This window comes from Pseudopipra pipra, chromosome 2, assembly GCF_036250125.1.
Source record: "Pseudopipra pipra isolate bDixPip1 chromosome 2, bDixPip1.hap1, whole genome shotgun sequence".
In the NCBI taxonomy this organism is placed as follows: Eukaryota; Metazoa; Chordata; class Aves; order Passeriformes; family Pipridae; genus Pseudopipra; species Pseudopipra pipra.
In genome coordinates, this window is record NC_087550.1 from 78,907,558 (window position 1) to 78,931,988 (window position 24,431).

Here is a 24,431-nt window from a genome sequence, read left to right on the forward strand (position 1 = left end):
GTTGGGGTCAGCTGTCCCGGCTGTGTCCCCTTCCAACTTGACTGTGTGCAAGCGCTGCTCAGTTATAGCTAAAATATCCCTGTGTTACCAATACAGTTTGCAGCACAAGTCCAAAACACAGCCCATCCCAGCTACTGTGAAGAAAATCAACTCTCTTCCAAAACTAACAAAGCCCAAGTCTTTATAAATAAAGTAACTCATATTGGATACTTAATTTGCATGTTACAGAAGTAACAACAGAGAAGGGAAGCTGGTAGAGAAGGAATTATTCAGGAGGTAAAACCCCACAATTATAATCTTAGTATAACTAAAACCAAAACAGTAGAGGGTGTGTGCATATAAATGCATCACATTAGATTAAGTCTACAGACATTTTGTTTACAGAGTTGAACATGTGTTAATCATTAATACAACCCTAAGTAAATCTACAGCAATATTTTGTCGACTACAGTTCACTGTTTTTCATAGGCCAACTTTCAGCAAGTAAGCAGAACAGTTATACGTATATTTAGATGTATCTATACATGCGCATAGATACATATTCAATTCTGAATACATACTACCTTCATAGGTTTGTTAGCAGACAAAACTCCATCAATTTGAGGTCTTAGTTCAAAAAGTGTTGCACAACTGTAGGAAATTGTCAGTTCTGCTCCCAGGGCAAAGTGGAAAAAGTTAGAAAAAGAGAGGTATTTGGAAGAAGCCATCATGATGTACACGATTTCTATTAATACGTGAATACAGAAATCTTCTTGAACGGCAAAACAACTTTACAGGATATATGCTCCTAATAATGAATTACCTTTTGAGGTAGGTGTTCCTACACCGATCTCCACAAATGAACAAAAGTGTGAAGCATATAGGGCAGAGGAGAAGAAAGCGGTCTGCCTCTTAACACAGCATTATGGTTTCACCGTCTAGAAGTGTTTATCTCTGATTTTTTCCTTTTTAAGGAAAAGAATTTTATACAAACAAAACTTTTTTCAGAAACATAATTGGTAAAAGCAGTTCCCCAGCATTTCCCTGCCAGGATGAGCTGTTTTGGAAAAACCTTTGATGAGTAATGGCAACATATGTGATTCACGCTACACTACAGAAAATGACAGGAACCTTATGTCATAAGGAATAGATGATTTCTACTGTTATGTGATGAAAAGTTTTGAAGACTTCCTAATATTAACTGTTTTGGTGAATAACAACTTGTAGTTACGGTAACATTGTACTTGTGTCAAATGTGATGGACTCAAAACTGATGTCTCAACTAATAATCTAAATTCTCTTTATTGACAAAGAATATGAAGTAAACCCTAGAAGTGTCTGCATCTCATCTTACACTCAAGTTGCAAAAAGCCATTTTTTTTGATCAAGCTTTCATATTTCCCAAATGTCAGGCACAAATCTAAAATTAAAAACCAGAGCACACAATGAGAAAAGTAACTACCTTTTTCCTTTTAATATAGATGTAATACAGAATGTTTAATTACAGCAGAACAGTGCTTCCAGTTAAATAAAATTAAAAACCTTTATTTTCCCCAAATATAAAATTACTAAATTAATGTCTTAAAAGAATAAGAATATGGAAAAAGCTTTAAATAATACCACCATTTACCACAGTAACCATGATTACCAATTACATACTCCATTGCTTTGGCAAAAAGGTTTTTTTTCTTTTAATAACTGCATATAAACCTAACATGGCAAAGACTGTATACATCTTTATATTGCACTTATTTATATACAGGAATAAATGAACTGTAAAGTCTGCATATACTTGGAATGAGCAGATTTTCAAAATAAACTGAAAGCAGAATGGTAAGAGCTGGTATGAATATTAAAAAAATGATTAGAAATGTAATACATTTATGTACAGACTGTATGGACTGTATTAACAAACGATATGTACATAACAATTTACTACTATTGATACTGTAGTATAATTCAGTGTTCATTAATACAGACCTTTGGTTGTATTTAGTTGTTTAGTAAGATTTAAGCTCACATACCTCCAAAATGCAACAAGGTATAAAATAAAGCACAACAATTTGCCAAATGGTACAAAAACTACTATTGTCAGTTCCATTAAACCCCAAAAACTAGTCTCTGTCAAGCCCCAAAATAGTTCTTGTATTAGGAATCTCTATGTGCCATACACAAAAAGAACACCTGAATGTTACATATCTGCAAAATTACATCCCACAACACTTTTTTGTAATGTGCAATTCATTTTAATAATACTTTCTAATGAACAACAGAAGCTAGCTTCAACTTTATAATTTTCCAACACGCACTTCTGCAATGACATTGTGAACATTTTTAAATTTTACCAGCGAGATTAAAAAATATATGTGCACCTCCCTTATTCTAAAAGACTACTACCAGTAACTGCTATTTGCTAAGTGTGCTCAAACATTCGTATGAACTATGCAGCTTGCACGTGCCCAACATTTAGCTTCAAGATCATCCTGAGTTTGCACACGATGAAGCCAATCCACAAATTTCGAAAGAAACGAAACATACTTTCCTTTACAAAACAATCATGCAACTGAAGAAGAACTGGGCATCCCATGAACTGTTGTGCTTGTTGGAGTTCCACTTATGGCGTTGAAAATGTGTAGTGAGTTAGGCATGACACTGGCCTTTTCTTCAACCGGAGTAATCTTAAAATAAAAAACACGTATTTACAAAATTGTTACAAAATGAGACAAGCATTTATCAATTTCATGATGTGCTGCTTATCAACTCAACCTCCCAGTACTTTCTCAATTGCACAGAGCTTCTTAAGGCTGGTTACTCTATTCAGCCATCCTCTCCTAGGCAGGGGCAGTAGTTATTTCTCCAATATCAGTTCTCCTAATTTAGATATTACATTGTCCTCTGTAGAGGATGCTTAGATAGTTTCTCTCATTCCTCCTTTTAACTTTCAAAAGGAGATTCACAGTGACAACAAGCTCACTTTCTGCTCTTTTTTGGTTTTCCTTTCTTAACCTTAGAAGTATGATTTGAGCACTTCTTTCTTACAAAATGCTATTGAAGCACCAGAAAGACTTCATGCTTAACAGCTATAAACAAATTGATACTACAATAAGAAACATTGTAAAAAAAAAAAGGAATTATTAAACTAAGAGAACAGAAGTAGAGAAAACTAATTACCATCCCATCTGATCATATTGGCAAGCAGCAGAGGAGAAAAAAAAGAAAAATCTGTTAAGATTCTTTTATATATATTTTAGAACAAAATATTTGCAGTTGTTAAAAACCCAGTGTTGCAATACAGCTAATGGTTTATTCAGTGACATTAGAACAAACCCTGTGCAAAGCTATTTTTCCCAGACCAGCAATAGGCAGGCACATAAAGGTGACATTTTTCAAGATTTCAATGAAAGAACCTGATGTTTCTAAGCATTCAGGGGAGTTTTTGAAATTAGCTACTTCAGGGGAGTCTAATTTAAGAAAAAACAAACCACAAACCCAAAAAACCCCAAACCATCAACAACATTGCATGTTTTAATTATTTACAACTAATGACATCTGTATAAAAAAATACAGTGGTAGGCTAATACTATATACTGCAGTCAGTGATGTACTTTCATATTGTGCTCACCCTATATATATATCAGTTGTTTTTCTAAAAGTAAACAAAGAGAAGAAGGGGCAATGTGATTTACTCCTGAAATTTCAGGCATTACATGCTTTTTCTTATCATCAATCTTCAGAAATTCATACACTTTAGCATTTTTTAAACATCCAAATCTAGCACTGAGTTCAAAGTATTTTTTCTTGTACACAAATTGTCGTATTCTTTTACTTTTTCCTATGCCAGAGGAATGCTAATCTTGCCTTTATCATCAAATTATTTGACCAAAACACTTGCCTCCCTCTTCAAAAGGGGTATTTTGTACAGCTGTCTAATTCTCTCAAGTACTTTGTTCATCTTAATCAGCTTTCCAATCAGTCATCCTCCTTTCTAGAACCCTCTTCTGCGTTCTGCTTTTCAATTAATCACATTGAAATATAGTCAAACTGTCCCATTATTGTCAGCTAAGAAATCTCTTTTTCTGTTTCATGGATCTTTCAAAACTCTTTTCTTCTACATGCATATGTGAAAGATACTGTTTTTTATTAAAAAAAAACCCCAACCACACAAATTCTGGAAAAATGGTATCACTTCCTATAAACTTTGTTTCACAATATTTTCTATCATTGGTGGTTAAAATGAGTTAGTTTTGTCATGAGCTCTTCTCTGTGATAGGATATCAAAATAAGAGAATGAAAATAAATCCTATGTGCTTGCCATATTCATGTGCTTCACCATAATGATATCATATCACAGAGCCACTCATAGCACAGTACCTGAGAAAGTGCAGACTAGGATGCATTGGTTCTCAGACTAAGAAAAGTTTCTATTATGGTCATACATCTAAGGAAGTCTCATAGACTTGTGTTTGAAAGGTAAAATATTATCAGAAAACACAAGTTATTTCTTGTGAGGAAGAAATGCAGGTCTTGAGGGTTAAGAACTATTCTATGGCTCTGGGAAAAGGTTATACAAGTAACAGTGGATGTAAGAAAAGGAACCTTAAGTGATGAATATGATGAATAAAAATGTCAAGAAGGCAGGGATCAAGCATGAAACTTCAGCCCTTCCTGTCCTCCTGAAAATAATATCTTTGCCTTTGAAGTCAGGAGACATTTCTACTACAGATGCAAGGTCCTATGTTTCACTACACAAGAGTTCTGGTTTTCCTTCTCCCATATCTTTAGCTTGTCAGTAGTGGGCTTCTCTCAAGAAAATGTACTGAAATACCTCTTGAAAGATGGAACTGTTGCAAAAGTAAATGTTTGTATCTCCAAAATCTAATGAAAAAGGGCTAAGCTTTCAGAACAAATCCCCCTACAGTTACCAGGAAGTACAGAATAAAATCAGCTTTTTGAGTCACTGAATAGAGACCTCTGCAACCACACATATTAATTTAATTAAATCTGCTTTATCTTTACTGCAGTCTTCCTTGCCTACAAAAAACCAGGCTGGTGCCAAGAAAATTCACAAACAGAAAAAAAATTAAGGTCCACAATTTCGTGACATGCTTCTTCTCAGATAGAAAGGGAAAAAAAAAAGAAAATCCTTTTGTATAAAGCACTACATACATTTTTCCTATTGCTTTCACATTATAGTTACATTCTGAATTATGGTATGTATAACTTAATTTCAGCACATACTTGTTCATGCATTATTTCAGAAAGCTCTTTTGCCATTTCTCTGTAGTTGGCCTTCATTTCTTCTTGATATTCCAACTGGTCTTCCTTTATAAGTCGTTCATTTACACCCAGAGCATGGCCACAGGCTTCAACAAATTGCCTGATTTAGAGAAAATAAAGAAGTTTTCAATCACAAATCCAAAATATTGATTTAAAATGTCACTTCAAAGTATGTTTTAATGCAATCAGAACACCATAAAAGTTAAAAGTTTTTAAAACATTCTTATGGTATGAGTCTAGAAAGAAAAGTAAACTTTTTCTCCCCTTTCCCCCACCTCCAAAAAAAGGCAAACCTACCTAAAAACTTCCTTTAGTAGCTTTACTTTATTGTCTGGATATCTTTTGGTGTTTGTGTCATCTAAGAAAGCTCTTGCATATGCTAATGGACCAGCATTAACCTAAAAAGAACAAGAATTAAAAAATACTCAGTTATCTGACATTGTCTTAGCAATAACAGGTACTGCAGGTGTCTATCAGATTTTATTTTCTTATGAGAACACACTGATTTCAAAAAAGCTGGGCTTCTAAACCAAGAAAACTGCTAGAGCTGAAACATAAGAGCAGAAGTGGTCTCTCCAGTAATCTGTATTAACCTGTCCTGGCACAAAGAAACCACTTCAGTGATGTGGCAAAGTAACTGCAGATACTGCCCATCTGTCATCTTTGCTTATGAAATTAGGGGATGAAAATGAGGTAAATGTAATACTGTTTGGTCTGCTTATCTATTAAAAACAGTTTTCCAAGTTGAAAATTCTGCAATAATTCATAGATGTTTAATTGCACTCTTATGGTAGCTACATGAAAAGTGGATTCAGTGAGTTCTGACTCATCCCTATTATTCCTTTATATTAACAGTAAGAGCCCCTCCCTTCTCACCCCAAACACTAGCCTGACAACTTGCTGATTCTGAAACCTTGGCTTGGTTTTTTTCTCTTTTCTGTTCAACATGAAAACTGTTCATTTCAGATGACTGTGCTTACGGTTCCTTTGTTTTGAATCAGTTAAAAACAGTAGAGCGGCACTTTTGTCACTTCATTTTGAAGATCCTTACCATATTGACTTGTACATGTTAAAACTATTGTTTTAAAAACGTTGTTTTTTTAAAAACATTTAAAAACTATTGCTTTTAAAACCATGTACCCTATTTTGGGGAGTCTGATGATTTCTTTATGTGTTCAGTTCTTGCTTGCCTTAGGCAAAAAGAAATGTTGCACAGTGAGATTTTCTGCCACTAACTTCCTCCTATATTTTGTCACTCTCTACCTTGACAGGGATCTTAACAAAATATGTTGGACCTACTGTGGGCAGACCTACAGCTAGGCCAAATATGTTCATTCATCCTCCTATTCATCCACTATTTTGTTGTAGTTTCAGCTTTACACCAAAACCTGATGGGGCTCAGACTGCAACAGATTCCAGAGATGAATCTTAATTCTTCCATGTAACTGTCTATGGTCAGTGTTTATATGACACATTTTTAGTGTTTTTCCTATTCAGGAAATAACTGCAAACAGTGAGAATAGTTCTAATTCAGGATGTTCTGGAACATACAGAATAGCAACTAATTACAAAATGCTACCTATATAATTTTTCAGGGACAGAAGCAAATGGCAAAGGTCTTACCTGAACACTGACACTTCCCTGTAGCTTCAGCTGCAATTTGATCATATCTACTTCAGTTGAAGAGCAAAGCTGTCTGAGTTCTGCAACTTTTTTACTCATTTCATCAATGGCTACTTCAATTGGGTTTAGATCAGTATGGTGCTGGTACATTACTGGAATGCGCTTTTTCACATATGGGAAGCAATGTATAGCTATGGACGGAAACAAGTTTACTATAGTTAGGAAAATGTTTTTGAATAAGGTGAGTTTTGAGACAATCTTATGCTAAAATCTCATTTTGATGTAATTAGTTGCCCAATTTAATAACTTATATATTATAATAACATATATATATTATAACTTACATAATTAGAAATAGTAATGTACAGGGAAATAAAACACTGAAAATGTAAATGTGCACATCTTTACATTCATTACAGCAAAGATCGATCATTGTCATTACTGCTACGAACAACCACAAAGAAATAAACCATTGGAACTTAATTCATATGAGAACTGTAAAAAGAATTGCTTATCATTCACATATCTCAAGAAGAGAAGAATCAAAAATAGCAAAGCTGTACTTTCTATTTCCTCACAACTACTGGCCATGGACAGTTAACATTATAAAGTCACTTATTTGTTTTTACAACTATATTAATATAGAAACACACTTAACAGGGACAAAACACAAAATAGTCTTTTTCTAAGAGCAAGGAAAGCTAGACTCCAGATTCACAATTCTTGAAACTTAAAGAAAAAAAGATAATAATTTTGAGGATTCTCTATTGAAGAAACCAATCCGAAAAACGTAGTTATGGCTAAAAATATGAAAAGGATTTTAGCTGATAGCTATAAAGGACTTTATTAAGTGAAATGGAAAAACCTATACAGAACAGAATTAGACCATTTGATGCATTTAATGCTTCCATCAAAGCCTTCCATTCAATCAGTACCTGTCAAAATTGTCCGTCGCTTACACTGCTCTTCTACTCCTCCTTGTCTTTTACCAGCTTGAGTAAAAGGCATCTCAAACATAAAGCGACGAATGTTATGAGTCCTTTCAAAATCTGTTTTTCTTTCTTGCAACTCTTTCTCTTCAAAGTATGGAATTACATGCGTAACTTGAATATATGCATATTTTGAATCTAAATCTTTAGGATTTACCTTAAAAACAGGACAAAAAAAAAAATCAAATAGCTACATTGTGAATAAAGTGGATTCAATAATGGTTACACAACTTTCAGAAATTAAATTTGGTCTCTTAACCTTTAAATTATTGAAAATACAGGAAATCTTCATGCCTTCACAGGGGTTTCCTGCTTTCAGCTTTCAACTATTAGGAAGACAAGGCAACTAGATGCATTACAACGCATTGTGGATTTTTTTGTTGGTTTTGGTTTGTTTTTTTTTTGTTGTTGTTGTTTTTTTTTAAATCACTCATGATCATTAAACCTAGTTCTTGCATTAAGTTCTCCTTTCCTTTTACAGTTCCAATACTGAAACGCCCACCAATGCTGCACTCTCAGGCCAAGAGGCACAGAAAGTTTTGATCTTAATAGTAGAATAAAGAAACAAAAGAGCCAGGAAATTATAATAAGAGAAAATAAAGCCTGATGTTGAGGCAAAAGTCACCATAAAGTCCGAGGTTGAGGTGTAAAAAGGGAAAAATTTCCAAAGAATGACTGTGCACGAATGGGCAAGAAATATAGCTGAAGTTAACACAGAATATGATCATAATCCAAACTTGTTCTAATATACAATTATTGTTTTGAGAGGTAACACTACAGAAATTAAGCTTTTTGGTTGTCCTAAAAGGCAAGCTTAGCAGGAGATAATAGTTCTGTCATGCCTTTCAAACAGCAGAGTTTTTAGACACGTATGCTTGTGTATCAAATGACTAAGAGGCAGTGATCTCACAGTATTTCAAGTGAATTAGTGAAAGTAATATATTAGAATTTTTTAGAGAGAATAAAGATCATACTTTGCCAGAATCCTGAATCATTTTGACATTTTCAGATCCAAATTTGTCGGAGTAGAGTTTTTGGAGTCTTTGGGAAATTTCTGAAAGAGGTGTGAGTTTAGGCTCTTTATAGATATATTCCTTTCCATCTTCATCCTCAAAGAAACCCTGTAAAAAATGAAGTAATCAAAATCTTGGGGAAAAACATTTAGGGCAACGATTGAGATGGACATAACGTGTGTGGTTCAAAGGAAATATAAACATATAACATCAGTATTCAAGCAAATGTAAATAAAGAGAAATTAAAATCTAAGTAAAAAGTTTTCTTAAGAGAACAAAAAAACAACAGAAAAATGTAACTCTCTACTACAACACGAGTGAAAGTAATGGAAACACAGAATTTAATTTTTTTAAAGTTTGTTGCAATCTTATGGTGTGCCAAGCCTTTGAGATAAGTCTCCTTCACTTTTATTTAAAAGTGAACTTGCAGCACTGTTTCACTCACCAAAACAGAAATCTTGCCCAACAGCACTATCTGATTCATAAGTGAGTATTTTGGCAATAGTTTACATAAAAAAAATTTTCCTTATTTAGTAACAAAAAATTAATTCCAGAAAAAAAAATTTAATTACGCAAATATCTTAATTTTATGGTGTACTATATTGGTATATACTTCTTTATTTTATTACATAAGGTTTTAAACCTGTAACTAAATGCACAATAGAGTACATGGAAAGTGAAACAGGTCATTGGTTTAAAACAACAAGCCATGTCTGAGTTCATGTTTGAAACCAGAAAATAAATATTTTTGTCATAAGCGAAACAGACGAAATAGAAAAGCACAACATATCATGTATAAACACAGGCTAGATTGACAAAAATACCCACACCAAACTAAGGTGAAATGCAGTAGTTTTTACTGCATTGCTTGCTTTGTAAGCGGTTACTGTAATTACCTCAACATCTGTTTCACTGTCTGTAAACTGGTATTGCTATAAAGTTATAAAAGACAACAGAATACATGTGAAGTTATACTGCTCAGAGTACTTTACAATTCTCCATGCTCAGCTGAACAACTAAGCAACTGGGCTACGCACGTAGAAAGTGTATTATTTGATGCTGCGTGATACCATACAGATACAAAGGCATTCTAGACATATATTAGAGGACACGAAGCTGTCCAATACACAGCCAGAACTTTGGTTTGAAGCATGCAGTATTGATGCACAGAAAAGAGTGATCTGCTCTCTAAATGGAACTTGATGTTATTTTTCGAATTGCAATGGCTATTAATGCATACCAATCTAAGAAGCAGCCTTGCAAACCACACTGTAGCACTACAGACATTAAATCAATACATTGCTAAGAACTGACATTACAGAAAACTTACCGCTGCCTTAAGGTAGTAAATAAAAGAAGAGAAAGGAAAAAAGGCAAAAAATTTACTGAGGAAAATAATAAGAATTTTATTGGAATTGATATATGTTTTAAAATAAATTATTGATGGCGTTCAATTATTTCCTACAGAACACATTTCTTGTGCCTTTTATGTCATGGTATCAATATAGGAGATGAAACAGTATACCTTGTAAAATAAATTCAGGTTTTTCTTACTGCACAGAGCAGACAAATGAAAGTAAGTTATACTCACTTGTCCAAAGAATGCTACCCTGAAATAAGTTCCCAGCAGTCTCTTGCCTGTATGCATAACTTCTGTAACTTTACTGTATGCTCGATGAAGAGTGTCATATAAATGAGCAAGCCTCTAAAAATAAAACAATAACAAGGTAAAACAATAAAGCAGAACTTTGCAACCTTAAAACAACAATAAACGATATCCTTGTAGTTAGTAACAACCAGAAACATTGTTTTATTGAATGGCAGTAATAAGTTCAGCACTTGTATCAAAATGACAATATGCAAGAGTAATTTTTAATTATTTATATTTAAAGAAAAACATTTTTAATTATTAAAAAGAAACCAAAAATTTCAACACATTTAAATTTCAGTTACGATTTTAATACTCTTGTTCTGTGATGTCCAATGCATCATGCAGTTATGACTAGAAAATTCTGGATTTTTTTTCTTCCATAGATATTACTTATGATGAATTTAGTACCTCAAAATCTCTCCGTTTTTCATAAATGGGAATTATAAGTTTATATATATCAGCAATGAGTTCATAGCGTTCTGCCTTCCAGAGTCCATCAGCACACTGCTCCAACAATTCCATCAGCACATCCTATATTTGGATACACATTTGAAAATGTAAACCAATTCAGTACTCATGAGAAGCACAGCAAATAATTATATCAAAGTTATTGCCAGCGAAAAGGGAGATCTTGCCTCACAATAATTATCTACACATAGTGATTTAAATTATTTTGGCAATCAAAAATTGCAAAGGAAACAAAACAAGACAGAAGGGTTTGAGTGTACATACGTAATCTTTATATTTACCACAAACAGCATTTTTCATTTAGATACTCTTTAGACCTTCTTGTACCATTCTTACATCACAGTGGTGAAGCCAGAAGCTGGAAGTAAGTCCTTTTATCCTTAGAAAGGATCTAATGCTACTCTATTCCATCGCCTCCCTTTGGCAGAGGACTAAGACAGCATAAAGACATCACTATGAAAAGTCAACTTTAACACTGAAAGCATAAATTAGACTGAAAAAATGCTACCCTCATCCGTGTGCTGCAACAGAACTTAAAACATCTCCTCCTTAAAACATTTCCCCCAGTGATTACGGGGGGGGGGGGGCACAGACTCCCCAGTATCTCCATCCTCAGCAACCAAGTGGTGGGAACTGAAAGACCAGTGTCACTACTGGACCACAAGGGATGTCCACACTGTTTTATGTCATGAGTCTTAACTCAGACACCAGAGGGCACCCAAACGTAGCAAAACAGTAAAATTCTGTTTTCACATAAAGAGCAAAACCTTCAAGTGGGAGAGCTGATAGAAGGGAGAAAAAGAACAACATTTCTGAGCCACCTGTTTCAAAGCTTATCCATTCTCATGGGAAGAGTTTTTTTCCATATATTCAAGCAGTTTCCCTCGTAACCTGTGAGAACAGCCTCTTGCTTTTTAACGGTGCACCTCTTGGAACAGTCTGATTCTTCTACTAACCACCTTAGGAGGTGGATTTTTTCCAGTTCGTTGATACCTTTCTTGACTTTTGGGGGTCAGTGCTAGACACAAGATTAGAGATGGGGTTCCAAAAATACTGAGGTAAAAGGGAAAACCCCCACTTCCCTTCACTTCTTGACTCAATCCTCTCTCTAATACAATGCAGCATGCAGTTGGCCTTTGTTTCCACAAAGCCACACTAATGATTCCCATTTAACCCCTTGTCCACTAGAACTTCCAGGTCTTTCTGCAGAGCTGCTGCTCAGCCCATATAGATTTTTTGCCTTTTTTTTTTCTCTGCAGGTGCAAGGCTTTGCACTTGTCTTTGTACAACTTTGAGAGGATACTGCATTCCTGTGAGGCTCTTTCATTTACCCATCTGCAAGTTAGAATAAAGCCTCTCATGGAATGGCATAGGTAAACAACTGCTTAACAAAACAAACATAGTAGCTTTGTTAAAACAAAAACCAAAAAACCCCACAAAAACAAGAAACCACACAACCCCCAAAATTAAATTTTGGGTTTTTTTCAACTGGCTAGCTTAGGAAATAAGTCAGGTCAACCCTGACCTGAGAGAAAATTATTTTAAAATGAGAAATAAATTGAGAATTCTAAAATTTTAAACTTTTAAAATGAGAAACTACCTAAAGTTTTAAGACAAATTTCACTTAATTAGGAAGATTTTATATAAACTGGAGAATACGAGAGATGTTTTGTCCTTTTTAGAAAAAAGAAGGGATTCCCCTGATCCCTCAATACCAGTAATTACTCTTTTGGAAATTTAACTCTGAAGTAACTAGCAAACAGGGAAATCTCAAGTTTTAAAAAAGAAATTCCATATGCCTTGTTACCACATACAGGAAGAATTCCCATCAGAGCATTATTTTGTTCAGTAGTAGTAAAATACAGCTTGAAAGATATGTTTCTGCTTTCTGACTTCTGTAACCAATTGATCTGTCATTTTTTTTCTCAGACAAATACAGTTCTGCTTACCTATGAACACAAATGAATATGTTCCTATTCCTTAAGCAACTAGACTACCTGTTTTGAAGTACTTCTGTAAAATACTAACAATCATAATTTATCTGTGATTTTTAGTCTACTAAACCCAAACAGTTCTTCCCAATTATTATTCTTTATTACTATTATTACTTCTTCCCTTTTATTACTCTTCCCACATTTCAGATAACTTTTAGAAGTTATCTGAAAAACAGTAAGTTTTTTCAATATTTAATCAGTTAGATTACTACATGGTTAAGTTTAGAAAGGGTTGCATGCAGGGAGAAATGAAATTTGGCTTGGTTTGATACTTCTGCAAGCTATACAGGCTTATAATTTCACTCTTGGCCTACTTCCATTCCAAGGAAATACTGAGAGATGGAAATAAATTTGTGTAGGGTTCAATGACCCAGAAAAAGCAGTATATTGTTTTTGCAGGGACTGACTAATGAGAAAAAGAATAAAGCCACTCCAACTTAAAAAAAAGTACAAAAGAATTTAACTCTGACAAATGGTTTGGCAGGGAAACACTGACAAGAATTTCAAACAAAACTTTCCATCAGCAGTACTCACTAGAATTCCTGCTCTTTGTTAACTTAGAGCAGATTGCATTTTCCTTTGAGTAACATGCTAAATTCCATGCTGGATCAGGAGAATCAGTGATTTAAAAAAATAGCACATAAATTAAAAAAAAAACAAACCACAAAACAATCTGCTATTGGTTATCGTTGGAAAGAAAAAAGCACTACATTTCCCATTTCAAGTAATCAAAACTCCTGCCTTCCCAGAAGAAGGCAAGTCAACAATTTCTGTGGCTGCTAAGCCATAGTACCAGAACTTAGGGCTAAAACACTGGTACCCTAGGCCTAAATCCAGGCTTGAACCACTGGGTCTTTTATCTGTTCCTTCTAAATCTGTTAGTACAGCCACAGTTTGCACAATCAAATAATTTTGTCATACGGCTTCACCACACACTAACTGAAACACAAAAGAAAATATTTTTATTGTACAATTATGTTTACACACCAGGGATTTTTCCAACACAGCTACTGCAAATAGTGAGCCATCCCTCTCTTCCCCAAGTATACTAGCAAATACATAGTGTAGATGTAGCTCTTCATGAGCAAGATTATTTAAAATATTTTTATATAGGCTTCTTACTAGTAAAATTTACTAGCTCAGATGGATCAGCAAAGACACAAGGCCAGAAAAAACACAAGTCTGGTGTCAGGAAAACCACTTCCATTGTTATGGCATATTTGCTTAGGGAAGCTGTAAACAGCAAAAAACAGTGAATACATTTTCACGATTGTTGATGGAGTAACAATCTAAATCAAAGTCAGTTTTAAAAAACAATAGATCTTGCTAACTCTAATAAATAAGCCACATTAATGTTCATCCAGTCAAATAGCATAAAACCCCATTTTTTTTACTTTTTTCCCAGAAGTGGTACTGAGTTGATGTACTAGCGCTTTATTTAAAATACATGTATAAATTCTCTGAAGCTGGCACAGCTCACAGATATTTTTTATTTCAGTTTTAGGATAAATGTAGTGGCTAAGAAAACAATTATTATACCATTCATATTAGTCAGTCTCCATACTGAAACATAAAATTTACAAAAATGCCCAGCACTTCCACGTGCATCAATTCTAACACTTTTATGTTTACTTACTTCATTGAAGTGAACATCTTGCATTCCAACATCCTCCATCATCGAAGCCTCTTCATCTATATTTGGTGTGATTACTCTGAAAGCAGTACAACCTTGCCTAAACATCCCTGGCATTAAAAAAGAAATACAGAAAAATTTACTTTTCTTCAGCAGGATGACATTGGGCCATTTTGTGATTCTTGATAAGGCAGAAACCATGTTTAAATATACCTACCAACAAACAAACAAATAAACAGATCAGTCTCCCACTGCATGATTAAAATACAAGACCTCACATCATTCTGTATGTATAAATAGGTTTTAAGAAACCAGTAATGTTAATATGTGGACTCTTACCTACCAAAATAAGCAGTTTGAATCTTCCTACTTTTTCTTAAACTTCTGACTAATCTACTCCACCCTCAGTCTAAGGTACTCACAGTAACTTTTACAGTATTTAATTAAACTACTGTGAAGTCATGCTTGAACTGTGTACAGGAACAGGCCCTGGCATATCAGTTTTTCCAGTCTTAATGCTATGAATGGACTGACATTAACTTTACAAAATGATCAAAGGATGGCAAAGCAGATTATTCATATACAGACAAGCAGGAAAAAACCTAACAAAATAGCAGTCTAACTTCCTTTAGTGATAAAAAATAGTTAGCAAAAATGGAATATAGAACATTCCAACACAAAACCTATCTCTTTTACCCATGCTGTTTAGCTCTTTTTTCATTACATTAGATTGCTGAATTAAGAAACCAGGATTTTTGACCAAAAACTATTAATTAAAGCCTCAAGAACAATCACTAAATAGTATGGAAGCACAAGGATTTGCACATATTTATTTCACAGCTCCTTCCTACAAAGATTCATTCTGTTCAGGTAGGAGTCTGACCAGAAGTTTTATTGAATGATTGCACCATATGCATGGGGTTTTTTGGCTCCTGGAAAAACCACAGGTAGAAGTCTGATCCTTTATATTACTGAGTGGAAATAAGTCTTATAAGACAGTATACAAAAATACCAGATCACCCAAAGGACTCACAAATTAATACAGATTATCACCAATTATCAGTTACTATCAGGCTTCCAACAGGACATAGTAACTTCGACAAGCAATTTCATTCCAGATTTGGTCTCAGAAGCTTCTGAAATCATTGGGGCAGAGGAGATAGCCTATACACTAAAGTATTTGGCAAGAAGCTCAAAAGGAACGGAGAAAAGGTATCTTTTAGACTTGTGACTTTGCTTCATTTTCAACTGTCATGCAAAGGCAAAGCTAAAAAGCTGTGAACGTGGATTTGCCTACAAAACCAAAACACTAGCTCAATATCATAATCAGTCTTAACAGATTCCTGAATTTTCCTCCTAAAGATGTATTTTTCTTAATAAAATCCATATAAGCTTTTCTTTTCTCAAATCCCTGACTGAGAACCCTTCTGATGGGTTCACCCTATGGATGAAGGACAATTTTCTACCCTATCTCAAGGGTCATCAGAACCTGCTTTTACAGAGAGCTGCTAGCAGAGTACCAAGACAGGTGAAGCATTCTGAGCATTCTTATCACCAATTGAGCACCTGAAAATCTGTACAAATTTATTTTGACTTCTCTTGCAATGCCATGTTTCCCTATAGGCAGTGAGAGACTGCTTGTTGAACAAGAATATTAACTGCTAAGATTGCTTTAGAGAGGATCTGAATTCAGCAATTAGCAGCTCTGGTGTAAAATTAAAATTTTTACATTCCTAAAAATTTTACTTCACCTTCATCTGCAATGCTGCCCCTTAGAAATGCAAGTATACTCTTAAATATGTGATTAAGCTACCTAGGTAGGTCAGAATTTTTTCCTTGGCGAAAAATGAAATACCTACAACTTTCTCAGATAAAACTATTGATTTTCCTAGACTATAATAAGAAAATAGACACCATAAAGTAAGGTTTCAAAATCATACCTTTTCTTGTGAGATATTCTGCAACCAGTGCTGCTACATGGACATAGCACATTGCTGCCTAAAACAGAAATAGTAATCTTATAAAATACCATTAAAACAGAACTATTAAAAACGACATCTATAAGAAGAATCCTAGAATAAGACAATTTCTTCAGTTTTTTGCTGGAGATGTCCTATGACTACCGTAAAAATTCTCCACCTCATTTATGCAAAACAATAACTGTGCAAGTGCACTCGCTCTTTCTTTACCAGAACACTGAATAACATGGGCAGCAGTACACAATCTAAGAGTGATCATGGATCACAAATTACAATGTAGGAACATCATGCTGTAATAAAATCAGACAAATCTTTCCTGGGATGTATTTTAAGTGTTATGTGAAACAAAAAAGCTATTAATTATTCTAGTCAACATTTGGTGGTTCTTCTGCTAACCTGTTTTGTCTGCCTTTTGGCTTCAGACGTAGAAAAATGTAGAAGAAACCAGTGACAGACCATTTGAAAGCAGCAAAAACCAAGAAATCTGATCTATGAACGGAATTTGAATCTATCTATGAATTTGAATCTGATCTATGAATTGAAATTGGTTGGTGTAGTTTGGACAACAGAAGAAAAAGAAGGGGAACAGAGAAATCTTCAGATACTTGAGATGTTTTACGAAGTTGACATTGGTCACCTTTCTCCACAGAAAGGACCAAAAAACCCAAAGATTCAAGATTCTTATTTTACTAAAGAGGCTTAGGCTTTCAGCGAAGTGTTATTCTAACTGTAATTATCAATTGAACTGTTTATATGTTTACTGAGGCTGCGCAATCTCAGATAAGGGAGGCAAAGGAAAAAGGTAAGAATCTCCCAGAAATTCTAATACATACTTTGTATAGGGTTGAGCTTGGTGATTTACAGACAACCTCATCTAGTTGCATAGTCAAAAATTCTAAGATTCTAATATAATCAAAACCATCAAAAACAGACCTGAAAAGGACTAAAAGAGCTTGTCTTCTGAGAAAGCTGAAGTTGTTCCCTTCAAAAGACAAGCTAGTAACAGAGTACTGTATACACCTTCTGTGTTGCTACCATATAGAAGAAGAGAATTCTAGTGCTAAGATCTGAGTTAGGAAGATAGCACCTTTTATTTCCTGGAGATATTTACTTGCTTACATGATGCTAATTTTAACAGATATTTATGAAATTCAGTGGTATCATATGAAGAGATATACTTTCAGATGGAACAAACTTCTAGAAAGAGACAAAATTCACCTGTATCCAGATAAAATACTTACATAAAGACATATAAAAATTCCAAATCTCAATTCCCCTTTTTGCTAGAATTAAATATTTTAACAGCACAGTGGAATCAGATAGCTTTCTTTTTGCAAACAACAAAAGAAGTTATTTGTCAATTTTCAGAATATTAGGAGTTTTTCTAGTACGCAGTCTGTAACAGCTGTAATAGCTAATTCTATAAAGGCAACTGGAGGGGAACTCAGGGAGTGGCTTTAAGTGTTTTAGCAACTAATAACAAAGCTATTTTATAGCAGAAGGCCTGTGTCTTCCATGGCTTGCATTGAGCATTCCATTCTTAGTAGCGCATTAGCTACAGCAATTAAACAAGTTCCTTGCATTAGTAATCAGAAATTACTTACAGATATACTCGGGTAGGACAAAAACTTATCAGCTATTGAAACTAATCTACTAACAATTAAAACTTATTAAAAATAGTTATTACATTGCACCCTAACTACTACATATAATACATTCAATGTCTAAAAAGATAAGCTTAAGCTTATTACAAATCAATGACTAGTTTGATTTTTTTTTTCAACTTACCTCTGAAAGATCTCCATTTTTAACGTGGATCCTTGCCATGCTGTCTAACCACGTCTTCCTTAGTTCAGGTGTACTAGCATAAGATTTTGCCAAGCTGTACTGGAGGTCTACAAGCATTTCTGGATCATTCTCATGCTCCTTCATCTGAGCTGTAGCCATCAGTACTGTACGAATCCGTTTTGTTAAATCCTTAACGTCAGATGGGAATGTAGTGTGCTAAAACATGAAAAAGTTAGGTTAACTACTACCTTTCCTATTCTTTGCATAATAAAATGATAAAACGTAATTGCAAACGATGCTGTGAAAGAGTCTTCAAGCATCCTTCTACAGTATGGAAATAAGAATAAAAACAGACCTTTATAATTCTGTCGTTATTGGCACAATTATTGATGATGGAAAGAGACTGCTGGAATCTAGTTCCTCCAATTCCAACAACATCAGCAATTAGCTGGCTTACTGAAATAATAACCTTGACAGAAACAAATATCTTGTTAGAGCATATTTAATGAAATACCCTTGAGATGTACCTATGAAGCAATTACAAAGGAAGTTTTGTTCTTTTAAATTGAAAAATTATTCTCTTAAATAAAGTAATGTTTGGTGTTTTTTTCCAAATTACTTGAACAATAACATGGGCAAGCAAAAACAGCCTTGTGTAATTCAATGCACAAGCATCCTTTACTTTAAAGACTGACTGCCAGGTAAACTAGCAAGAGGTCATTAAATTGGCAAACTAGTGTTCCCAGCTTTGCCAGAACACACAGTTTTCCAATTATTTGTTTTTAGACTTTTACATGCTTGTTGCTGCATTCCTTTCCTTCTTCAGACACAACGGGGTATGCCATGTAACAATCAAAATAACATCTACAAACAACATTTGCCACTGACAAATAAAAATTATTTCCCATGAAACAGAGGATCATTCAACTGTTTCTAAGTATTCCCTTGTACTGAACATACTTTTATTGCCATCTTCTTACTCTTAGTACCAGCCTTGCTTGAACACTTAATAATATCTTTTATGTCTTTATCTGACAGGGCTTTGCACGCTGATATGCAACTGAGCATCTACAAATACAATATTTAAAACCACAGAAAAACAAAGAAAATATACTAACTTGCAGATGTGTTCTAACAAAAGACTTCTTCCCTGTGTAGTCAAAATTATTCCTCATTAAAAAGTACAGTAACTGTGAAGCTTCAGTACGAATTGAACTCAGTTTGGAATTACAATACTTCAGAATTTCATAGCACAGTGCAGAACACATATCAGCTCTACCTTCATAAAATGTAGAAGGAAACTGAGGAAAAATAAGAAAAGAAAGAAGTTATTCACTAAAACTAGCTTCAAGTCTTGGTAAAATGTCAAGAAAAACACAAATATATTCATATCCTCAATCTGTGGAAAAAAACAAGAGTTAGAGTAGTTTATGACACAAAACAGTTTTTATAGCAATTCAAAGGACAAGTATTCCACACTGTTGTTGATTACTGACAATTTTAATTTGGGATGTTAGTTCTTAAATTCTTACATAGTTACATATTGTTAACTAAAGAACTGAACAAGTACTTGAAGATTAAATTTTTTAAACTTCTTACCTTATAAATAAGTGCCCTTAAAGCAATGAAGACATTTTTCAATGCTGTTTCAGACTGATTCTTTTGAAGGAAGCAGAGGTATACATCAAATACTTTCTTCATCAGTGGATTATGCCCATGATCAGTCAGTAGCTGATTCTTTAAAATGATAGCGAGAATTTAGAAGTTTTGTACAGTGATACATTTATACTACTCTAAGAACATACACAGATCTTCAAAAAGCAGGACATTTAAAAAATATAATCTGCATAGTATTACCAAGATGTTTAATAATACAAACATATTTGAATTTTCATTAGATATTTCTAACACTTTGTTGATTTTGCTTATAAAGAAAGTGTTGTCTTCTGAATAGACTTACAGAACACAATTACTTTTATCAGTTGTTAATGTCAGAGACTGAATTTGTATCTCACTGGACTATTTGACCAATGGGTTGAATAAACCATGGGCGTGGGGGGGTGGTGAAGGGGCTAGGCCTAGGCCTGCAGCCAACATGGTGCAACCATGCAGAGCACATGGCAGGGAAAGCCATGTGGCCAGGCTGCCAATTAGGCTGCCTGGTGGCCCGCCCACATCGCGTCCCCATGAGAATCTAAGTGGCTGTGGCACCCCTGACTTTGGCCGGGGGGACAGTGAGTGGCAGCCAGCCAAAGGTCCCGTATAGAGGGAGTGGCCACAAGAGCGAGAGTCTATAAATAGACATGCATGGGGTCTCCATCCCCCCTTGGCCTCTGCCCTCCTGACCTGTCAACATGTAACCTCCAGAGTGGTAAATACGCTTCTCTCCTCTCTTTCTCTCTTTATTCTTTCTTCTCTAAATGTCTCTTCCTTTACTACTGTGGGCAACTTGTCTGTATTTCATAGAATCATAGAATCAACTGGGTTGGGAAAGACCTCTGAGATCATCAAGTCCAACTCTTGATCCAACACTGCCATGGTTACTAGACCATGGCACTAAGTGCCACATCCAGTCTCATCTTAAAAACCTCCAGGGACGGTGAATCCACCACCTCCCTGGGCAGCCCATTCCAATGTCTGATTACTCTCTCTGTAAAAAATGTTTTCCTAATATTCAACCTAAATCTCCCCGGCACAGCTTACGACTGTGCCCTCTTATCCTACTGCTGGTTGCCCGGGAGAAGAGACCGACGCCCACCTGGCTACAACCTCCTTTCAGGTAGTTGTAGAGAGTGATGAGGTCTACGCCTGCACCTCCTCTTCTCCAGGCTAGTTCACTTAAGTTATGGGTATTTCACTTAAGTTTGTGTTTGCTGGGTGTAACAAAGGTTCCCTTACTATAGCAATGCTTGCTAGTGTCAGTAACATGTAATGCTTTTGTGAAGTTGCATGTTATTTCTGTTAAATCCTTTCTGCCAAAACCCATTTTCTCAACAAATCGTAAGAAATCTCTTAGAGAAAAATATGTAGTTTTATTCCAGATGTGAACTCAAGGTACCAAAGAATCAAAAGGCTTTGCGTAAACAAAATCTCTTGAAGCCTGAAATAAGTGTAACACCAAGTAAAGCGTGGAGCTTCTAAACCAGGTTGTAACAGTTAGCTAAATCAATTCCTATTAAAAGTTATTTGAGCGGCACACTCAAAGTATTAACTCACTTTGGTGGAATTTTCTCATAGCAGTTCCTCCTACTGCAACATTATTCCACAAGGTCTTGCACCTTCTGAAACTCACTTCTGTACTCTCCACTCTTATTTGTCATTACTACATACAGGCATCCAGGTGGACAGAGGGTAGGTTCAGATTGGACATAAGGAGGAATTCTTTTTTTACAGTGAAGGTGGTGAGGCACTGGAATAAGTTGCCCAGAGAAGTTGTGGATGCCCACTTCATGGGAAGTTTTCAAGGCCGGGGGTTGGGGCTTTGAGCAACCTGGTCTAGTGAAAGGTGTCTGTCCATGCAGGAGGGTTGAACTAGATGATCTCTGAAGGTCCCTTCTAACCCAAAACATCCCAAGATTCTGATTTTATGTATTTTAGTGCAGTTTATTGAAGAGAAGCTCCTGATTCTCCTACCTGTTCTGTTTGGATTTTTGAGACTATTCTGGCATACTCTTACCCTACTTTCTCAACATAAAACACACAGATAGCCTTGAAGGATTGTCATTCCAGGCACGATGGGTCGATAATTAAAAGATTAGTGTTTCTTCTACTTTAAATCTTTATAACTAGGTATCTTCATTTTCAATTCTGTCATAAGATCTGTGGACAGAACTGGCTCTAAACTCTAATTAAATTACTAATAAAAGGAATCTCATTATAAATAAGCTCATGTTTTCATAACTAGGTAAGACACTAAATTTGATTCTTCAAGCAAGGACATGGATACACTGCTCTAATTAATTAGTGAAGAAACAAACTAAAACTATCATCTCTATCATCTCTCCTTTTTATAGCTTCACCTCTAATGTCTGGAAAATCTAAAAAAAACAGACCAGAGGGGTAAGTAAATGGGCATGCTATATAAATATTCTATGGGAGAGCTGCAGTAACTGATACAACTAAAAAGAAGATTTATTACTGGACAAACTGAAAAAAAAGTTACGGATGAGGAACACACACAAATCACTATTAATGAGTTCAATTAATGTAATAATCAGCCAAGTTCAATATAAAAGTCTGACAGTATCCAGATACGGTTTTGCCATATAACAGATCTTTCACCTCGCGTGGCCTTTAAAAGACACTTTTACTACTAATATGAGGTAGACACTAAAACTTCTGGAAATATTTTTAAGAAGTTCGGATGAGGAAGGAGATTTCCCCACAGATTACTGCTGAACAGTATGGAGTCTGTGTATAATGTGTAACTGAAGCCAAAGCATTTTGCTTTGATATATTACGAGCTTTTACATGATACAATAACGAAATACAATGCTAGAAAAGCTAAAAATACAATGCTATATTACCAGACTGTAAAATGTAATTAAAAATAGTTTTTAAAAATATTTCTTCTCAAAGATAATTATGGGAGAAGTTAACATCAAGTCATGAACAAACCTTAAAAGCCATCGTGAATAATGATAGAGTATCCAGAATTGTAAGGCAAACTTCGGTGGCAACATTTGCTTCAAGTAAAGACTGGTGAAGGACATCTGCATCTGAATGGCCATAGCCTACAGAAATTCCAAATGAAGTGTAAGTGCTGGATACACTCATTTAAATGTTTCTTATTTCCAAAAGACTTGATGCACTAGGAAAAGATTAACAAGTAAAAGCCTGACAGAAGTTAGTCTTCAATGCAGAAAAATAATTCATATTCATTTAAATATTTTTCAAATATAGACATATAATTATTCTAACATAATTTGCATGTGATCATAAAATATATTAAGTAAGAATGTCAACAATAGAAGCATTAAGCAGCAGTTAAAACAATATGTGATATTTCAAATATATGTGCATACATACACAGGTGTATATATATATAAAGGTACAGTTATATATATATACACATATATATTCATAAAATAAGTACTGCAGTAGGATGAAGTTACAGCTGAAAATATGTAATTTTGGTAATTTAGTGATGTCATAATGGTCTCAAAGTTAATCACAAGTCAACCATGATGAAAATACAAAACAGTAAGAGCTGCAGGAATACAATCACCTACTTATATGCAGCTTAAGACCCAAGTAATGAATTCTGCACTTGTAGCAATACCATGTAATAGATCTGTATTTAATAAAAACATTCTATTGCTTCTAGCTTCATACTGTATTTTAATAATAAAAAAACCATATCCTGCTTCAGCACTTGTTATAATATGTCCCTTATGTTCCCTAACACCGGTCTTCAAGCACCAGGTTGACAAATGTGCCCAAGGTGCTTTATAAAAATTTGGTCTGGATCATGTTTATATGTTAGATTTATAGTCAACTTAGCATCACCAAATCAATTACATGGATGACAAACTTGCTGAGATCAAGGAAAGAATGGGAAAAATTACATATTCTTTTATAATGACCCCTGGCCACTTCTTTCTGCACCTTCTTGCTTCCCTGGCTAAACTATGCATGTATACCCATAACAGCCAGTTCCTTTAGATTTATATATTGTTTCTTCAAGCACAAAACTATACTGAAATTTCTCAGAGGTAAGATATATCACACCATTATTTCAGTTCTATTGATTGCTTAGATGATTAGAAAGGGAGAAAATAAGTTGATAATTTACACTAACAGACAACTGTCTTGCCAAAGAATCTTGATTTTAGAAACAAGTAAAGCAACTATTTCCACCAGATACTTTCTTCCTTTATATATCCCATACAGAATACCCACAAGATTATTGAAGATCTGGACACTACTTTGGATACATGATACAGGCAGACTGACAGCTAAACAAAACTAAAAGTTAGACAACAACAAGACCAAAGATATAAAAATCAATTTCACACTTGACTGACTTTTACAGCAA

At 34.7% G+C, this 24,431-nt stretch overlaps 1 protein-coding gene across 19 annotated transcripts in view; it reads right to left on the reverse strand.

Annotated features, from left to right (window-relative positions):
• Positions 1-1,429: 1,429 nt before the first annotated feature.
• The window catches only part of DOCK9 (dedicator of cytokinesis 9), a 110,991-nt gene continuing 87,989 nt past the window's right edge, over positions 1,430-24,431 (reverse strand). For 14 of the 19 annotated variants that reach the window (XM_064646048.1, XM_064646046.1, XM_064646041.1 and 11 more), the window contains 15 exons: positions 23,012-23,127; positions 19,994-20,131; positions 19,513-19,695; positions 18,750-18,863; positions 18,395-18,610; positions 16,568-16,625; positions 14,631-14,737; positions 10,941-11,063; positions 10,473-10,586; positions 8,843-8,989; positions 7,815-8,025; positions 6,880-7,070; positions 5,554-5,654; positions 5,218-5,356; positions 1,430-2,657 (listed from right to left, as the gene is read on the reverse strand). In XM_064646048.1, coding sequence (XP_064502118.1) covers positions 2,535-2,657; positions 5,218-5,356; positions 5,554-5,654; positions 6,880-7,070; positions 7,815-8,025; positions 8,843-8,989; positions 10,473-10,586; positions 10,941-11,063; positions 14,631-14,737; positions 16,568-16,625; positions 18,395-18,610; positions 18,750-18,863; positions 19,513-19,695; positions 19,994-20,131; positions 23,012-23,127 — 2,081 coding nt within the window. In that variant the 3' untranslated portion in view covers positions 1,430-2,534. Of the gene's footprint in view, positions 2,658-5,217; positions 5,357-5,553; positions 5,655-6,879; positions 7,071-7,814; positions 8,026-8,842; positions 8,990-9,777; positions 10,218-10,472; positions 10,587-10,940; positions 11,064-14,630; positions 14,738-16,567; positions 16,626-18,394; positions 18,611-18,749; positions 18,864-19,512; positions 19,696-19,993; positions 20,132-23,011; positions 23,128-24,431 lie in introns of those variants that run through there. The other 5 variants (XM_064646054.1, XM_064646050.1, XM_064646051.1 and 2 more) reach the window with 3 other exon arrangements.